The sequence below is a fragment of the Seriola aureovittata genome, chromosome 17 (genome assembly GCF_021018895.1).
Source record: "Seriola aureovittata isolate HTS-2021-v1 ecotype China chromosome 17, ASM2101889v1, whole genome shotgun sequence".
Classification (NCBI taxonomy): Eukaryota; Metazoa; Chordata; class Actinopteri; order Carangiformes; family Carangidae; genus Seriola; species Seriola aureovittata.
The window spans coordinates 15,918,821-15,938,591 of NC_079380.1; the positions used below are offsets into that span (position 1 = coordinate 15,918,821).

General features: G+C 41.9%; 1 protein-coding gene across 1 annotated transcript in view; it reads right to left on the reverse strand.

Annotated features, from left to right (window-relative positions):
- Window positions 1-10,626: 10,626 nt before the first annotated feature.
- Window positions 10,627-19,771, reverse strand: part of LOC130185345 (Na(+)/H(+) exchange regulatory cofactor NHE-RF2) — a 32,337-nt gene continuing 23,192 nt past the window's right edge. Inside the window, exons 4-6 of the mRNA XM_056401765.1 lie at window positions 14,150-14,303; window positions 13,641-13,759; window positions 10,627-13,513 (exon numbers count right to left, since the gene is read on the reverse strand). Of these exons, the coding sequence (XP_056257740.1) occupies window positions 13,349-13,513; window positions 13,641-13,759; window positions 14,150-14,303 (438 nt within the window). The 3' untranslated portion in view covers window positions 10,627-13,348. The remainder of the gene's footprint in view (window positions 13,514-13,640; window positions 13,760-14,149; window positions 14,304-19,771) is intronic.

The following is a 19,771-nucleotide window of genomic DNA, read 5'->3' on the forward strand; positions in this document are numbered from 1 at the left end:
TGGTGGTTTCAGAGACTTTTTTTAAAATCAGAAAACAGCAGAAACGTATGTCTTTGCAACATCATTCTGGTTGTATTTGTGTGTTTGAGATGTTTGTGTCCTAGCTTGGTTTGATCTGCACCTGTCAAGCACAGGACTACCCCCCCACCCCCCACCCCCCACCCCCCACCACCCCCAAAATCCCCCAACAGAGAGACAGTAACACGAGCTTCTGAGAGGGGCTATTAGAGGCTTTACGACTTCCCCTTCTTCCCCTGAAGCCTTTGGGTGTGTGTGTGAGCGGTGAAGTCCTGCACAGACAACCACGCCCCTGTGAGAGAGTGGACGTCACACATTCCACACACGCACACACACTCACACTCACACACACACACACTTAACGTGTCTCTTAGCAACACATACACTCAAGCTTAGAGAAATAACTATGCCAGTAAGACACATGACCGCAACACATCGTTCATCTTCAGATTGGATAATGTTTTGTTTATGGACCTCAGTTTCTATGTTGTCTTCACCGGGGATTTACAACTTTGCATAACAGCCGCAGTTGAATGAAGTGTAATGAATACCTTAACTTTTTGATTGTTAGTTAGCAAAGATTACATGTGGTATGTGTGAAGACTGAGTGGATCATAAATTCCTCTTTTTTCTCGTCTTTCTCCTTGTCTTTCTTTCGCTTACGTGCAACATGTGTTTTTGTGCATATCTGGATTTCTACACTGTCCATCTTGTCACGTCATGTAAAAGGTCTTGATGGTCAGATGAGCTGGATATTGTAATGAGTTAACTGGATTGTTCATGTGATAAACCCTTAAAAAAAAGAAAAGAAGTTTCCATCTCAACTCTGTGGTCTAAACCTTGATGTGTACTAAGCACTTTCCTCTCTTATTTTGCCTCTTAGACATCACAATTAGCATATGGCCACACGCAACAGCAGTACTGTAATGACTGACATGATACCACTCTGAGCAAAGATGCTCTCGAAACCTAATCATCACAAGAAGACAACTTTCAGTTCAAGGCTAATACCAGTTCTGTCGGTGCAGCTGGAATATGATTCAAATAAACCTGGTATTAAACTGTAAAAAAAAAAAAGAAAAAAGAAAAAAAAAGAAGCCATATCTTGCAACTTTTGTCACCAATGCCAAGTTACTGAGAGCAAACACTGGTGCACTATGTTCTGCAATCATTCCTGCTGGCAGTGAGCGTAGTGGTGTTTGGAAAACGGTGCTAAAAGAAAGCTCTGTGCTTCTTCTTCCCCTGGGGCCGTAATCTGTTCTTTATGGTTTTGTGAAATATCATCAGCTCTACGTAAAGCCAAGTGATATGTGAGCATGGTTAAAAAAAGTTCCCACTGTGTGTGTGTATGTGTGTGTGTACGTGTGAATCTATATCTGTGCTTCAACTGATGAGTCCACCATTTTCAAAAGATAATAGTGACAGGTGTACCAATGATTGTGTGTGTGTTTGCACACATTTTAGTGTACAGTCCATGTGTGCATGTGTATAATGAGGAAGTTATACATTACAAAACCGACCTTTAAGCTCTCTGTCGACTGCAGATCATGAGCTCCACTGAGGCTTGAATTTGTGGAGTCATGGTGGACTTGTGTCATTTTTAGTTAATAGTTCATTGTGAAATATGCTCCATAGTCTGTTCTCCCTTGATGTTGTACCTCAGAGGTCAGAGTGCAGGCCTATACCTGTGTGTGTGTGTGTGTGTGTGTGTGTGTGTGTGTGTGTGTGTACATACATACATATATTTAAAACATGTCTTTATTAGTATGCTCTGAGTCTATACAGGCTTATTGTTGCATCTGTTTCAGCACATAGTAATCTGTAAAAATGTGTCTTTATGTAGCAGTGTGTACTGATTGCATGTGTGTGTTTGTAGTTATGTGTGCGTCAGTCGGTCACACCGGACATTCGGCTGAGTGACCCTCTTAGACAGTGAGTCAGACGACAGTAACTGACTCCAATCTGGGCCACAGGGTCTGGGAAAAAAAAAAAAAATCAACTTCCATTTGGTTGTCATGGTGAGTCAGATCCAATTATGCAACAAGCAGTGGAAAATGGTTTTGGAGAGAGAAAGAAATGCAGGAGAATGAGAGAGAAAAGAGCTTCTAGTGGTGCCAGCTGATCTGAGAGGTATCAGTGTTACCCTTATTTAACAAGACACGTTGGCTAAGAACGCACTCTTATATCTACAGGGAGACGGAGAACTGATCACACACAGATTCATGCATAAAAGCTCGACCGTACTCTTGTCTTGTCTTGCTCAAGGGCACTTAGATTTTTTTCCAAATGTAAATAAAGTCACTGTGAACTTTTTCTGTATTAAACCAGACCACAATCTTTCCCTAACCTTAACCAAGTGCCGTGAGTGTCTAAACTTTACCATAAAAAAGTTTAACAATGCTTTAGTCACTAAAAGTAGATATCGTACTTTGTTTATTGTAAGATTGTATATTTTGGAAGAAAACAAATATGTTTGTCTGTGAACATTTCACTGATGCCTTCAGTATCTGACAAATACGTACTGTGCTTGTGAAAATTATTGGCATCCCTGAATTTCAAGGACATACTGTATATCACAATATCTTCACAAATATATGCAAACTAACCAATTTTGGATAGGCCAGAATATTTTAACAAAATGTCCAAAGTTATTGAACAAAAGAAACCCCCCCCCCAAAAAAAAACCCAACCTTGCATAATAGTGAAATCATACAAACAAAACAATGTACGCTGAACACAATTATTGACATCCTTTTGATGAATTTAAATTAGTTTCTCAAACAAAATAAAAAACAGACTGACATAGAAAGAGGCTGATTGTTTCCAGTTTCTTTTTCACAATAGTGAAGAAAAAAAAGCTGTCTGAGAGCGGCAGAAATGCTATTATAAAAATAACTAAAACAAACAATAATTCCAAAGGCAACAAGGCAATCACCAGAGAAAGAAAGTTCCTGTAATGTTCCCAAGACGTTTCACAGTCATAATGCCCCCGGGATGTGGTGCTAAGAGAAAACTCAATGAGAGAGGTCTGCAAAGTTTGGTGCAGATTGTGGAAAAAAACAACATGCGAGACATCTAAAGAGCTTCAGGCCGAGCTGGAGCAATCTGGAGTGGTGGTTTCTGCCCGAACCATATAATGCACCCTAACAAAGGAGAGCTCCATGGGCAAACTAGCTTCGCTAACTGAATGCAATCTCTCGTTGAGCAAAATGTTTTCCTGGGGTTCACTTTCCATATTATTAAGATGAATCACCCTCCACAACAGCAGTAGCCATTTATATAACTTACAACCTTTGTGGCTTTAATAAAAATTAAACTACAGTTGATTTCTTAGCGTACAAAACAACCTCAGGTCTCATGGAGCGGCAGCGTGCTTACGCATGGTATCGTGACTTGGTTTCATCCATAAATCCAAAAATGGTTTCCCAACTTTTTACCTGTAATCTGCTGTTTAAAAGCTTCTACACTGTCCTGCTGTTACTACATATATGTCTGCACTAACAATGAAGCCTCAACTCAGCCATAGACTTGCCTCTTTCGTTGAGCTGTGACATTTAACCTGTGACGTTGGGCTTGTGGGTAACGGCGGTCACTGAAGGCAGCTAAATAATAAAATACTGAATAAACAATGATGTTACATTATTTTTAAGATAATTATAGTCCTTACCATACCTTAAGTTACCTCACCATCCCTACCGTACTGTGTGGAATGAGCCCTACGATATACTGTTGAGTAAGGCTCTCCTCCACAGCTGCATGTTTAGTTATTAGTGTTGTTACGAATGTCAATGGGATTTTAAACAAGGTTTTCTAACCTCTGGAACAGACCCTGTGAGATCAGGTTTATTTCAACTACCTCTAATGTGTATAAATACTCTAGGTGCTAAGTATTTTGCTTAGAAGTACTCGTCCTGGTACCAGCAACCTCCTTAATCAACCTGTCAACCCTTTATTCCTCTCCCCTCCTCCTCCTCTTCCTCCTCTTCCTCCTCCTCCTCCTCCTCAGCTACACCCTGAATTAGCAGCCTTGAGAACTTTCAACCCCCCATTCCCGGCCTCTTCTTCCACCATCCACCCCTGACCCAATCCTGGGACATTTGAGGTCATAACTTTTCTGCACCTCATCCATGCTGGACCAGTCACTGGAAACCAGTCCAGCACTCAGACCAGCACGAGCTCAAAGCAGCCAGTTAGGAGGCTCTGAATGGATCCACTTGACTTTGACCGGGTCTGTCCTTATTTTCTCTTTTCCTACGCTCTCTCCCTCGCTCTCTCGCTCTCTCCTACCTCTCTGGTATTTATGTATTGGCAGTTGCCATGGAGACAAGACACACAAACACTGTGGCAGTAGACAGGAAGTGCTGTGGAACCACAATGGCGTCACTGCGGCTCTGTGCTCGCTCTCGTCTCTCTCTCTCTCGCACTCTCTTTCTCCCTCTCTCTCTTTCGGCCCCAGCCAGCATGCATGCTATTATCCTAAGCAAGCTGTACGGAGACCACACGGCTCTCTCTCTCTCTCTCTCTTTCTTTCTCTTCTCTCTCATTTCTCTCATTATTATTAGCATTGCTTTTTCAGCTGTCTCCCTCTCTCTTGCTCTCTTTAACTGTACACCACATTAGCTGCTTTAGTATTTGGAAAATCACTGTCTGATTTGCGGTGTCTGGAATGCCTGGTGTTAGTTGATGTGCTGAAAAGCTGTTGGGCATCGACTGTTTTAAATGTTCGACCTGTCTACAGGGCGTTCACTGTTGAGAAGCTACTCCCCTGTTGGAAAACTGGGTCAAGAATGTGTGTGTGCACTGTATGTTTTGGAGTTTGTGAGAGGCCTGTGAGTGTGAGTCGTAGGGTAAAAAAACATCAGTGTGTGCGTGTGTGTGTGTTTGTGTGTTGGATTTGTAGTGAAAATATACATATACGTGTATCAGGGTGTCAGATTACATGCGCATGTATGTGTGTGTGCTTTGTGTGCGATCGAGTGACTCAACAGGTGAGTGAGTAAGAGGCAGATATAGCGAGGGCAGTGCCACAGAGAGAATAGAAGGAATGTGTGTGGTCCTATTGCAGACTCTTACATCAGACAGGCATTAGCGTACAGTGTACATCCCTCCTTTTCTCCCTCTGTCTTTTTTACACATCCCGACTCTAAATATACTCCTCTGGAAAAACCCCTTGAGAAGATACCGCCCTCTCCCACTTCACTTGCTAAAAATATCCAGCCTAGACCACCTTTACAGCCCCCTTCCTCACTAGCTTTTCTTCTGTCCTCGCTCCCCTCATTTACTTGACCGCTGCCCCTCTCGCTTGTTCACTTCTTCCACTCACACCAGTTCATTATCCTACAGAATCCCTAACGCTTGTTCGTGATGTGACTCCTTTCTTTTGTTTTCTCCTGCTCCTGTAACTCCCCTCTCTGACCCCCCCCTTCTGTTGTTCTACTGTTTCTGATAGTGGTTCCTTCTTCCAGTCCCCCAAGGCTGCTTGGCATTTCTGCCACCATCCATCCATCCGTCCATCCATCCGTCCATCCATCCGTCCATCCGTCCATCCATCCATCCATCCATCCATCCATCCAGTCCTGTCCAGTTTGTTGATGACCCAGCTGGCCAGATGAGGAGCGGTCCAGCTGTCGGGGTCTGGTTGGTGGTGAAACCTGGTAAACAGGCGAGCTCTCAGGAAACGCAAACACAGAAGAAACAGGGGTGGATTTTCTTGAGGTGAGCTCATAGCATGGAGGCGAGAGAGAAGGAAAGATTAAAGACAGATATACTTAAGATCAGAGTGTCTTCTCTCTATCTCCTCTCTCTTTAAGTGCGGGAAGCAAAGATTACCCAGGGTGTAGGTTTGGTTTAAGATGTGCAGGGGGACACTATGAAGCAGGATAAATAATATAAATAATATAATATAACTAATAAGTATGCTATTTCCTGCATTTATATACAGTTAAATAACGAAATAACTAAAACTCCAGCCCTGAGTGGTGTCACACAGCTCTTCCTGTTGCATATAGCCATGACAATGTTCGCGTATAAAATAGTCACGTGTAAAGGAGTTACTGCTGCTCTTGAGCTCATCGCTTTGAATGAGATTATCAACACTTTTTATCAACTATCCCGGTTGTCCCAGTCTCCCACCTGGACAATGGTGGCAGGACAATAACAGCACAATGTTCCCAGAAACTTTGGTAAGAAAACTGAAATACTATAAGTTGAAGGGGACAGAAACAGGATTTTTGATTGCAGTAGACTGCAGTAATAACTGATTATGAATAGAAGGCTGGGAGTAGTGTTGGTAACGGCATTGTGGCTACAAAAAGAGGAAGAAGAAACAGAAGTGACCCATCAGGAAAAACTATTTAGAATGAAGTAAAGTTGTGCAACGTGTCCTGTGGATATGTTGCTCTCTTTCCGTTTTAAAGAACTGATTAAAAGTAGCATACTGTATGTGTAAGACAGTAATTTTCTGTGTTTATTTGTGGTAGTCAATGAGAGAGGAAGCCTATCTGTAGCCATATGGTGTTTCTGTTCCTCCATTCAACCGCTGACATCATCTGGAGTGACACACGGCCGGGTGACTTCCTCCGTCTCATTAATCACTTGTGTGTTAACAGGCACACACGCTCTCCCCAATTCCTGTACCCTTTACAGCCCCGCACCACATTCCGCCCTCCCCTGTTAGCTTCCCGGCTCCAGCATCAGCCTCTATAATGCTCTTTCCCAGCTGGACCTACCCACTTAGCGGTGACCTTTGACCCCTCTGGTTCTCCCTCATAAAACCTCCAACCTCCATGCTGCGTGCTCTCTCCACCTGCTGCTCACCTGCTGTGTGTGGGGCAACATAATGTAGATGAAGGGACGAAACTGGATGAGGGAGGATTCGTTTTTAGTCATACTGGGAGAAAAAAAAGGCACAGACAGATTTTTATCAAGAAAGACATCTTGTTTATAACTGGAGCTTTGTTCAAAGTGTGTACTTTGGCTTTCCCGCGCTTGTATTGTGAAACTCAAAAAAAAAAAAAAAAAAAAAAAAAAAAAGTGAAGCAACCCACAGCCGTTGGAAGACAGGTGATATTTCCAGTGTGTTATCTCTGCAGAGATAAACCTGACAAGAAGGATCAGCAACACCGGACTCTGATTGGCTGAATTGAGCTGAACTTCAGCCATTGGAGTGGTAGAGGGAGGATGAAAGTAAGGGAGGGTTGCCCAAAAAGACAGTGAGGGAGACATATTTATTTGATTTGAGGTCATATGGTTATACTTAGATATTAGTGATTACCTACTACTGTATATTACCGTACATTTAACTATGATACTGTGTCGTGTTAGCAAATAATCTTTCTAATTAATTTGGTCATATTTAAGCTTTGGCAATATATCACACACTAAGTTGAATTGAATGAAGAGGAAAATAAAAAGAATGAAGGAAAGAAAGGGAGAGAGTCATAAAGTCACTGAGTGGAAGTTAGCAGTCAGCATCGTGATGTGAAGCGGCAAGAACTTGCAGTACATCGTTTATTACTGTAAAAACATACAGAATCATCTCTGCAGGGTGAATGAGGGGTCTGCATGGTGGTCTATTTTCTGTCAGGGTCAACAGCAGCCAAAACACACATTTAGTGTGGGTTGAGCCATGGCCTGTAACTGTATGTACATCACAGCCTACACACATGTAAACCTACATACTCCTCAGTGTAAATAGGCTTAGTCATTTCATCACTTAAAAGATTCATCAACTGTAACAACAGACAACAGGTCATGGGAAAATAAACCCATCACTCGGGGGAAAGAGAGATGACGAACTCAAGAATAATCATACTACTCATTTTCACAGTGCATAAACATTATGTGACCTGCTCAGCTTTTTTTCTCCAGTTTTGTCACCCAGAGAAAGGTTTGCAAAATCAAACAAATGCAAAGTTTCTTGTGCACAGCTGGGTCGCTTCCTACGTGTTTAGGCCTCAGACAATAAATGGCTGGTTTAGTAAGTTAAGCCAAGGTGTGCACAAACTGGGTGTGTCTGTGTGTGTGTTTCCGCTACCCCCACCCATGCGAAGGGTGCTCTTGGGAGAGGGTATGCGCCCGCACTCGTGCCCTCTGGCTCCTCGGCTTCCCTCCATTTTGGCGCATGCACTCTCCCTTCTCTTGCTCCCTGCCTTCGCTCCTCTCCTCTTTCTTGCTTTTCCTTTTGTTTGTTTCTGTTTTGATTTTTCTGGGTTTGTACAAATTCTCAAACTCATTCCCCTCTCTTTTCTTTTTTCCTGCCCTCTCGCTCTCCCTCTCTGTTCTTGTTGGTGTAGCTGTCCTTATTTGGCTTCCCTTCGAGTGAGTGGGAGTGTGAGTATGAATGTGACTGTGTGTGTGTGTGTGTTTCCTCCTGACTGTGAGTCACTGCTTGTCTGACTCACGAGCACTAACAAAAAACACACAGTTGCCATAGGGACGGAACCCCCCCCTTCTCCATCTCTCTCTCTCTCTCTCTTTCTCTTTCTCTACCCCTCCCTGTCAGTCTCTGGTTTCTCTCTCTCCTTGTGGGCACCGCTGCATCCCGGGCAGCCCTGGCACTGTTCATTGGGTGGCACTCTAACTTGGGTGGGATGGTGGTGGGGATGTGGGATTCTGAACAGGGTTGGAGGACAGAGGAAGGAACAAGAGACAAAAAAAAAAAAAAGAATAAATGCAAGGCTGAAAAAACACAGGTGAAAACTGAGGTGAAAAATTGTTTATACTGAAAAGTTAAATTAAAGTCCAGGAGGCTGCAAGAGAACAGAAACCTAGGGTGCGTGACAAGCAATCATCTATCATCAATAGTAAGTAGAAATGCCTGCATTGACTGAAACAGGCTAAACAGAAAGTGCCCACCTGTGGCTCTATTCTCTGCTTCTGTTCTCTTGCTTTTACTGCTCTGAAATTGCAGGCTGCTTTGAACTGGGCCCATCCTTTGATGTGCTGGCGTCACTACTCGGCCTTGCTATAACCTCCAGGGAGCTTGATAATTTGCCCATGTGTGGCATTACATTTCGACAAAGATCAGGTAGGGCACTGGATGTACCCACAGCCTCATGCTATCAAGATTTGGCCTACTTCCTGGATGCTAAATGCTGGTGGTGTGCCACCTAGTGGACAGACAGTATTTTGATTGTGATGTTTTTTTTTTGTTTTTTTGTTTGGTCTGTCTTTCTAAGTTGTTGTTCTATTGTAGTTTTCCATTTTTGGACTGTTTTGGATAACTATGAGTCACTGGTGGAAGAAGTACTCAAATAATTTACTCAAGTGAAAGTAGCTACAACACAGTGTAGAAACGCAACTAAAGAAGGTCCTGGGTTAAAAATTATGAATAAACACAAAAGCCATAGTATCAAAATATAAAGTACCAAAAGTAAAAGTACTCATTGTGCAGAATGACCCATTTCAAACTATTGTATATTATGTTAGTGGATTATACTTACTGATTCATTAATGTGTACATAACTTTAATTGTGCAGCTGGTAAAGGTAGAGCTAATTTTTATTTCCTTAAATACTACTGGAAGCTTGTGGACTAATAAGGTCTCATCTTAACCTGTAATAATACATGATCATTTATTTATTGATCAGATTTTTTATTATTAATCCTAATCTGCAGTTTAAAAAATGTACAATACCGCAATACTGCAAGTAAATGTACTTAGTTGCTTTCCACCATTGTAAGTTGTTGAGAGATTTCCCCTCTAAACTTCTCAGTTGGTTTCAGTGTTCGAAGCCAAAAGAGATAAAAAATTATCCAATATTTCCCAAATACAGTTAAGATGAGTGAAAAGTACAAATGATGAATATATATGAGTGTAGCAAAACTAAGTTTATTCTGTTGATCATTTCTAGAGCTTTATGTTTTCACCCTTTGTTTGGGTCTGACTAAACTACGTAGTGTAGTGTAGCTCTGCCTCAACTAACTACAACAGTAAAATGCTGCTTACACATTAAAGCATCAGTATTAAACATTAAATTAATATCATATATAATAAAATGGACCACTTTTCTGTTCAACAGACTTTTACTTGTGACCTCTGAACTTTTACTTTATTAAAAGATCTGAGTGCTTCTCCCACCACCGTCTATCTAAGAATTAACATATCAGATTGGCTGTAGATGCAGATAAAATTCAACCACAAACTGTTAACCACAGGCTGTGTCAGACAATGGAGATACAGTACCGAACTGTAAAAACATAGACATACACTTCCCTAACCCCCTTCACACACAGATTCACACACAAACATGCCAGTTTTGACCTCTGTTTAACCTTTGCGTGGCCTGAAAAGCTCACAGCAGCTGGCTGGTGGAGGACTCTGAGAACAGGCTGAAACTGTACGCCAGCATAATCCTCAGCCAGAGAGACACAGAGCGGGCGAGGGTTGAAGGGGAGAGAGAGAGGAAACAGGAGCAAACGAGACCAATAAAAATGAGGAATGTGAGAGAAAGAGATCACTCGCTGTTTCAGTTTTTTTTTTAAAGAGGTTCAAAACAAAGTGCTGAACTCCGTCTGAGAGAGACGAGAGTGATGGGGAAAAAAATCACGAGTGCTCAAGACTCACAAGGACAGAATAGAGAGGGTATGAGGGATGACAACATCAAATTAATATATTCAAAAACGCAATTGTCACACTTTATTGAAAAAAAATGCAACCTGCCATATATACTGTATGTTTTTACTGTATATACATGTGTTTTTCTGTGACTGTGACAACATACAGAGTGAACCCAAATGCACACACAGACTGATTTTCAGAGATGAGTCAAGACACTACTTTTAGCGTGGGCTGTGTGAAGTTAAACCAAGGGTGTGAAATTGGAACCAAAAAAAAAGGTTTTCCACATAAATGACTGACATTTCTCCAACTTGTAGTCCCACTTGTTGTAATACATTAACATTGCATGGGTTGCGGCGTGGATATCTTCTCTATCTGCACACACATGCTCACGCACATTGTGCTGCAAATGTGCGTGAGCATGTGTATGACAGCTGTCCCTGTATGTGTGTAATAATCCTCAGTAAGCTCCATGGCTCCCACAGTCTCTTTCACTAGATCCTCCAGAGCATCTCTGACCTCACTCTGTGCGTCCTACACTCGCTCCACCCCATAACATGCTAACACACACACACACACACACACACACACACACACACACTCACACACGCGCACTGCTCATGTTGCACCTGATGCTAGTTGCACTTTTGAACCTTAACCCCACTTTCTTTCCTGCCCCTTATTTAATTAAAGGAATGGTCTGACATTTTGGCAAATACGCATATTCATTACATGGGAAAATCCACAATGCTCTCACTTCTGTGCGGTAAATACGAAGCTATACTGCGATCAGAGGGTTAGCTTAGCTTAGCACAAAGACTGGAAACAGGGAAGCTCATAATTAACATGTTACATGTTATTTGTTTAATCTGTACAAAAGCTGTTGAGTACAAAATTACAATTTGCTGTTTAATTTCTTTCAGCTATAGGACTACAGAAAGTTAATGCACTTAGCTAAGAAATAGTCTGTCACATTATTCCTCCACATAAAGGGCAAATTGAAGTTTTTTTTTTGCACAAACTAAAGAAAAGGTGATGATTAAAGGTGCTGGCAGAGGATTTGGTTAACTTGCACAGTGAACATGTGTATTTCCCAAAACTTTAACTATCCCTTTGAACTGAAATGTGCCTGCAGGACAGTTTCACCCATCAATGAAACATCATCATTTCATCCTTTCAGCTTAAATTTAATCGACTGAAAGCTTTGAAACCACCGATGAAGCAAGATGACACACTTACTTGACTAACTTGTTCTGAGAAAATCCCTTTAAAATTTATTCAGTTTAATATTCTGGAGTTATTCCTTCATGAAGACTTAGCTGTAGTCTGTACAATCTCTAATACTGATTCATTAATAGTTGGCTGCCTGGCCAGCCTTTAAATATTCCTTCCACAGCTGGTTGTAAATCATCCCAGCCGTCTGCCTTCACATTTCTCAGCTTGCTTTCATATCACAGTTAAAAGTGTAAATATAACATACTAACTACATAAAAGAAAAAGTGTCCTTCACGTTACATCTGAGTGATAACTTCTCAGTTATCCTTTCCTGCAGTAATACCACTGGGAATAAATCTTCAAACTATCTTGAGTTTCCTTCCTCCACCTCACCTGAATGATCTTCTCTTTCAGGGACATTGTGAGATGATGACTGACATCTGGACAAACATCTACTCTGTTTAGTCTAAGCCAAAAGAGGTCTCTATTTGTGGTGTAAGTTTGCCCCCTGCTGTGCACATCAAGCTCTCTACAACGCAAAACTTGTTCATGATGCCGCTTGCCCTGAAAAACTTTGGTATTCCTCTGTCCTCGGTTCCAGTTTCCATTATTTACTTTATCAACACATGTAATGTTAGTGGTGCTTCCCTTTGTTATCACGTGTGCACCAGAGCATAATCTGGGAAAAGAGGTTAGTGGTGATACACGTAGTATAAACAGGGCTGATCTAAAAGCAGTTCAGCAGGTGCGTATGTGGGCTTAAGCTGACGATCGCTCAATTATCTCAATGTCAAAGTACAAATACATGTAGCATACATTATACATAACCAGTACACACAGCCAGTCCTTGTCTCTGTCAGTGGTTATCATCAAACATCCCAGTGGGCTGGAGGTGGAGGGTCTCAGCTCGTTCACAGTGATCTTCTGCCAAGTTTGGGCTTCCTCTGACTGATGGGCCAAAACTCCCACAATGTCCACAATCATTAATGTCACAGTGTCCATAAAACTTTTTAAAATGCAGCCCATGGTGATGGGATACTGTGTATTAATAGTTGTTTATACCTTTTAAGTATAAAAATAACCCCCATTTAAGTCTAAGTCAACAATAGAGTGGTTGGGGTGATTTAAGTAGAGAGAAAGTGATGGGGATTTAGGCAAATTTGCAAAAACTTGTCTGCAATGCTTCCATCTGATACAAGTACATCTCTGTGAAGCTTTTAAAGATGATCCTCCCTCTTAACAGTGTGATTTTAGCAACAGTGCCTGCAGTCAGTCAAAACTTTATTGTACTTTGATGAGGGAAAAGTAGCTGTTAAAGATTCTCTGAAGTGGCTGAAAAAGTACAATCCATTGGACAACTTTAACCTTTTGTCACTTTGTATTCCAGGAACAAATGATCTTCTATTGCATTGAGTCATCTTAGTTCTTTCTCTAAGAAAAAAACCTGATCTGTGTAAAAAGAGGGACGTTCTCCCACAACGCAAACTCCTCCACGCAAACGGCTGCAGACAGCTCTGTCCTTTGGTCTCTGAAGTGTCCTTGGAGGGGGATGTCTCAGAAATTGCTGAAGAGTTCGTATTTCTTCATCCAGTCCATCTGTGGTGCCTTCCTCTTTTCTTTGGCATGGACCTTCATCTTTTCCTCTGCTGCCGTGGCGCTGAGAGTCAGGCCCATCTCAGCAAACGGGTCCGACAGCCTGCCGCCCTCATCGTCCGCCAGCTAGACCGGAGATAGAGAGATTATCGGAGAAGGAGACAGAGACAGAGACAGAGTGAGAAGGGATGAGAGAACCGGCTTTTCGCGCAGAGCACCAAACACAGCATCACACATGAATGCCCACACCCACCTGTGTGCTGTTGCCCTGGCTGCTGAGGTCGGAGCGCGTGGACCTGATGGACTGTGTGGTGGAGCTACCATTGATCTGAGGGCTGGGGGAGCCGTTGGATATGGATGGACCATCATAGTCTGTGAAAACAATCAAACAATGTATCACTTGTATCAAGCGTGATTTTTTCCTCTCACTATATGCAGCTTAAACAAACTGGTAACACTTTATTTTATGTGTCTGTAGTTTCTGTCTTGTAGTTTCCCAGAAAAGACTACAGTATGTCATTTAGTACTAAACATAAGAGAAACTGAATAACAGATAACAGAATTTTGGCTCCAATAATTTGCACAAAAAACATTTTTCTTGCAGGAAACTTTATAGAAAATTATGGATCATGGATTTGGTCAGAACTCAACACAATAAAATACCTGCAATTGCTTGATAATAACAACATATTCAATAATGGGACATCCTGGAAATTCAGATTTTTGTGCAACACATAGCCTTTTTAGGTAGTGCAGTCCTACCTTTGAGATGACCGACTGTGGGGATAACCCCCCTCCTCTTGAAGTGTTCGTCTGTGTCTGGATCCACCACCAGCAGCCACGTCTCATCTCCCCCTTTCTTTATGAAGGCCACCACCTCCGCATGCCGCATGCCCTCGATGTTCACGCCATTGACCTGGAGAACACAGATTCAGAGCATTCAGAAAGTGTTCCATTTTTTGCAAATTTATTAAAAAGGGAAAACTGAGAAAATCACATTTATGATTTGGCATATCTCTAAAACACAGAAAGAGAAACAAAGCATCAACAGTATAATTTACATTAAACGTTGATTCACTTTCTCCCACAAAGGCTGAATATAAGGACAATATCGAAACATATGGGCATGGTAGACCAGTGCTGATCCACACTACCTCTTATTGGGTCCCAGTTCACCTGGATTTATAAATTAAAGTTATAAACAAGCAAATATCTCCAGATCAGTGAACCTATATATATTCACTTTATTTTGAATATAGCACCTGACAGAACCTGTGTCCTGTCACTGTATTTTCGTTGACATACTGTATACAATGCTGAGAGCCTGTGCGCACAGTAGGGGGAGCCATACATCAACATACTGATTATGGGACTATTCAACATGTCTCTCAGAGCGCCTGAACCACTCCACACAATGTTCCTCAAACTCTTGCTATGAATTATGAGTTCTTGCAACGGGACAATATGAAGCCTGAAGATACAACGAACCACAATGATAGAAGACTTCTCTTAGGTACTTTGTACAGTCAGTTATGGGAACAGAAACAGCTAAACAAAGGGACATAATGAACGTGTGCATGTGACTGAACATCTATTTGACAGTATTGCCTTTGCCTCTACACCTAGCTGGCAAAACACAATAGCCTGTTATTGTTTGGTCTTATCTAGATGCTGCATGCATTCGGAGGCCTGCGTTTTAACAGTTTTGTGTAGACCTTGGCTTCTCTGATGCAGGCAGCTTCGCACCACGCCAAGTTAGTGTTGGTACACAATCAATTATTGATGGCTCTCCTGGGCTCCGGCTATAGTGGGGGTTTCAGGTGTCAGAGTCCTGAGGAGGAAATTGTTTAAAATTCACTGCTTATGACGGGAAGGGATGGAGCGAAGCAGAGGAGGAGGATGGAACGCGCAAACTCTTAAAGTTTGCTCTTGCCCTCATTTGTGGGTGAGGAAAACGGGGGTGAAATAAGTGTAGGAAATAGGACGGTAGGAAAGTAGGTGCAAGAGACTTTACAGGACTTTCAGGGAGAGTGGAAGGAAGACAACATGTAAATGAGATGGAAGAAACATGAAGAAAGTGTGGGATCAACAGATGGAAAATGTGAACCTCTCCTCTCCTCTCCTCTCCTCTCCTCTGACAGACAGACATATCATCAGTCAGTCAGCCAGGAACAGACAGACAGTTTGATACAGCGAGAACAAACATCTTTGTATTTGGCCAAACAACAGGTGTTGTGTCATGTTTCACAGCCCTTCATTTACAGTCCATCCCACACAAGACAATACACTCTGTTTTCTGCCCACTGGGCTAATTAATACATGCTGTAGGAACAGTACAGGAGCTTATTTCTCATGGGATTATTCCTCAGGGAACCCCTTGATACTAGAGTGTGTGTGCGTGTGTTTTAGTGCCTGTCTCATCAAAGTCATGGAGCATCCAGCCACCTGAGGTCTGATGGCACATTTTTGATGTGGTTTGTGTGTGTGTGTGTGTGTGTGTGTGTGTGTGTGTGTGTGGAGGCAGCTACAGACTAACCTGAGCTTGATCAAAACAAATAGTATCAAAAGCATGTGCACATCTGTGAATATGACGCATCAGATGTGTGCGACTTTGAACTCTTTGCGCTCCAGTTTAGCTTCACAAAAAGACAGACAAAAATCTCACTTTTAGACATCTGTCTAATATGGAGAGCCCAGTGGTAGTAACATAGACCTTGACGAGTGATTTACATGCTGAACACTTTCCTTTTGAAACTCCAGGATATTGTACAAACTGTTCCAGTTAAAACAAAGTATGATTCAGCAACTGTATGGCCTATTTGTTGGCTGGAATTAATTTGATTTTGGTACACAAATTAGCCGAAATTTAATGTTCCCAGAATAGCTGCCATGTTAATCCTGTGGAAAGAGTGAATGGCACATGGTGACTTCTCAGCAAAGGTCAGCTATGCTTTGGTCGTGTTTTGATGGTTTTTAATCTCCGTCATACAGTCGGAAACTTTCAAGTCATGAAGTATTGGCCCAACTGGAATTGTGATCAAATAGTTGCTCCAGAGGAGAAGCTAAGGTATCGCCAAGTGACTACAACTCATCCTGAGATAGGACACGAATGCATATACCAACCGTTATTGCAATCCATCCAACATTTTTCGAGACTTTTTCACTCCAAACTACAAATGTAAGCCTTATGGTGGCGATAGAGGAAAAGTCAGAAGATCACCAAAGTCAGTAGGATTCATCATCTGGGACCCATGCATGCCTGTATAACAACTATCATGACACTCCATCTGTCAAGACATTTTCTGAAAAGCTAAAAATGTCACACTGCTTGCTTGATTTTGTAAAGTTGTCTGCAGTGTCATATGCTTGAAATATATAACACAGAGAGTTCTGTGGAAAAGACAACAGTGCAGGATTGAGTGTGTGTGCTGTTGTTTTGTGATGTGAGTGAACTGGTGTCAAATCCCTGTGGGGCTGATTTGTGGGGTATCGTGAACCCCATTAGGTGTGTATGTGGGTACAATAGGGAAAGTAAGTGTGGTACAAGTTTTTTATGGTCTTTGATGTCACACTATCGTGATGCTTGGGGTTCGGCGTACGCACGGTTGAGCTCAGACAGAGCAGAGAGGCTGATGAGGCGTTCACTGGTGTCAGTGCTTGTGCCAGACATTGGCAGAAAGCTGAGCTCTCATCATCTGCTGATACACCTCCAGTCTAATGGGGCGTGGTGAGAGAAAAGGACGGCGAGAGACAGCTAGCGAGATAGAGAGAGAGAGAGAGAGAGAGAGAGAGAGGGATCTGTAATGGTTGTTCACCTCTCTAACAAGCTGCTGACAAATAACACAAGCGCTGTCTTGACGCATGGTCAGAGATGGTTGCAATTATCAGCAAACACACACACACACACACACACACACACACACACACACACACACACACACACACACACACACACACACACACAGCCAACTAAGTCAACCGTGGTTCAGATTTTTCAGTCCAAACAAAACTAATACACTGAGTTATTAAGCTGGCATGAAACCAGAACACTTCAAATTTCATCAAGTATACCTTATAGTATCCCACAGGAAATGAAAGATAAGACAGAAAAACAGTCCAGAGTTTTACACAAACACTTAACATGTTTCTTTTTCACACATAAAACAAAAGGGATTAAACAGGAATAAATACAGCGACTTAATACATAAATAATACATAGCAGTGCCACAGTTGAAATATCTTTAAACTCACCCACATTATGTTGATCAGGAACAACAAAACTAGGGTTGAAACAGTTGTTTTCTTTATAGATGAATCTGATTAATCCATTAGTCATTTGGTCTGTAAACTGTTTATAAAAGTTAATTTTCAGTGACATAAAACACATAAAAGCAGCAAATCCTCAGTTTGGAGAAGCTGCACTTAGGAATTTTTATTTATTTATTTAAAAGATTCAATAATTTGTCATCACTTGAGTTTCAGCCCCAAAACACGCAGGTTTATTTCTGTGTACTTCATACACATTCAGATCTTTGATAGCCTACATCATGCCAGTAAAGTTCCTTTTAATGAAACTGAATTTGGTCTGGTACTGTCTTGACTACATTCTAACTTCATTGTGTATCTGTGAGTGTGTGTTTCTCAGTTTATGTCTGGCATCACAGTGACCTGCCACAGGACATTTCCACACCCTCTCACGAGCTGTCTAATGTTGCAGAGGAGCATCAGTTCATCACTATCCTCTAATGCCAAGACTCTCACTGCTGAAGTGTGGGTTACAACATGAAGCTCTGCTTGATTCTAGTTATATTACCATGCTATTCAAAACAGTTAGTGATGCCCTAGATAATCCACTACAGTGAACATATTATTGGAGATATAACATATTCAGCAGTGAGCTCTGGAGGCGCTGCTGGACAGTTTCTGTTTCCTTTGTACAGAGTCCGGCTAACAGTTTCCCCCCGTTTCAAGTCTTTGTGCTAAGCTAAGCTAACCGGCTATGTATTTACCTTACACACAGGAGAGTGAGACTTTGACTCTTGACAAAAATGTGAATAATTAAATTTCCCAAAATGTCAAGTTATTCCTTTGATGTGTTCTGTATTCACTTGACTGTTGGACAATCATCTGAAACATGTAAAATCTCCAGTATGTTCCTGGTTTCCATTTTCCATTTTTTTGTGGGATCCTAAATGAACCCTGTCTAACCTTTCTATCAGACCTTAATGGGCATACCTCCCTTCAAAAATCTCTTGAAGACTCCTGCACCTCCTCTCCTAACACCTCTAACACCCTTACTAGCACTTACTATGCACTTTTGATGAACGTCTTTAATTGATCTCCTTGATCAATGTATTTGTAGTGTTTAGTACCTACACCAAGGTTTCCTACTGCTTTGAAGCTTCAGTGATGCTCCTCGCTTGTAGTCCGCTTTGGATAAAAGCATCTGCCAAATGAATAAATGTAAAAGTTGTTTGGCTTGCTCTGGAGCCTGGTCTGAACCCTGATGTACAGCCAGTGAGGGCAAAGGTCATGGGAATGAAGGGGTGAATGCTGTGTGTGTACACAGCTCATGAAGATGATGACGTTACTGCCAGCGTGTATTTTTCATAAACCAGAGGAAAGCTGACCTACCACCCATGCTCTTTGTCACCCGCCTTCTCAACCGTTTCAGAGATTTGAATCAATGGCCTTTAACTTTTATGTGACTGTGAAACTTCAAACTCTCCCTTTTCCTTTTGCCCCTGCATCTTCACTCTGTTGCTTTCTTTCTCTCTCATCCAACACACTTTGCCTGTCTCCATTTCTCAGTTTTTTATAGGAAGAGACATACATATACACACACTCCCTTCCCCCTCCCTCCTCCCCCCATGTCTCTCCCACATTAGCCCCTGCGATCACACTGATTTATAACCGATTTTCCCCTGTGACTGGCCTCTCCTCTCTCTCTCTCTCCAGTCTGTCACACAGTAGAGATTGAGTCCAGACTCCAGGTCCTGTTATCGTTAGAAACAGGGGCCTGACAGCAGACACACGTGTGACTTCTGCCATTTTAATTACGGCTGTGACAAGAAGATGGGGTCATATCTGTATTTGATCAGTGCAAAAAAACGGTGTAAACTTAGTAACTTTTCTGTAGCCTTAGTCCAATTTTTCAAAAACTACACTTGTTATTTTTAGAAAACATACACACATAATTGATCTTTATTTGTGTTGTTGTTTGGATTTAGTTTCCAACAAGCTGATGCATTCAGGTGTTCTGCAAACACCCAATAGCATCTAGCAGTGTTGTGTGTTGGTGTATTATGGAGTAAATACTCTAGAGAGGCACATCTAAGAATGCATATAGATTTATATGGGGGAAATGGATTGGATGGCTGTGTG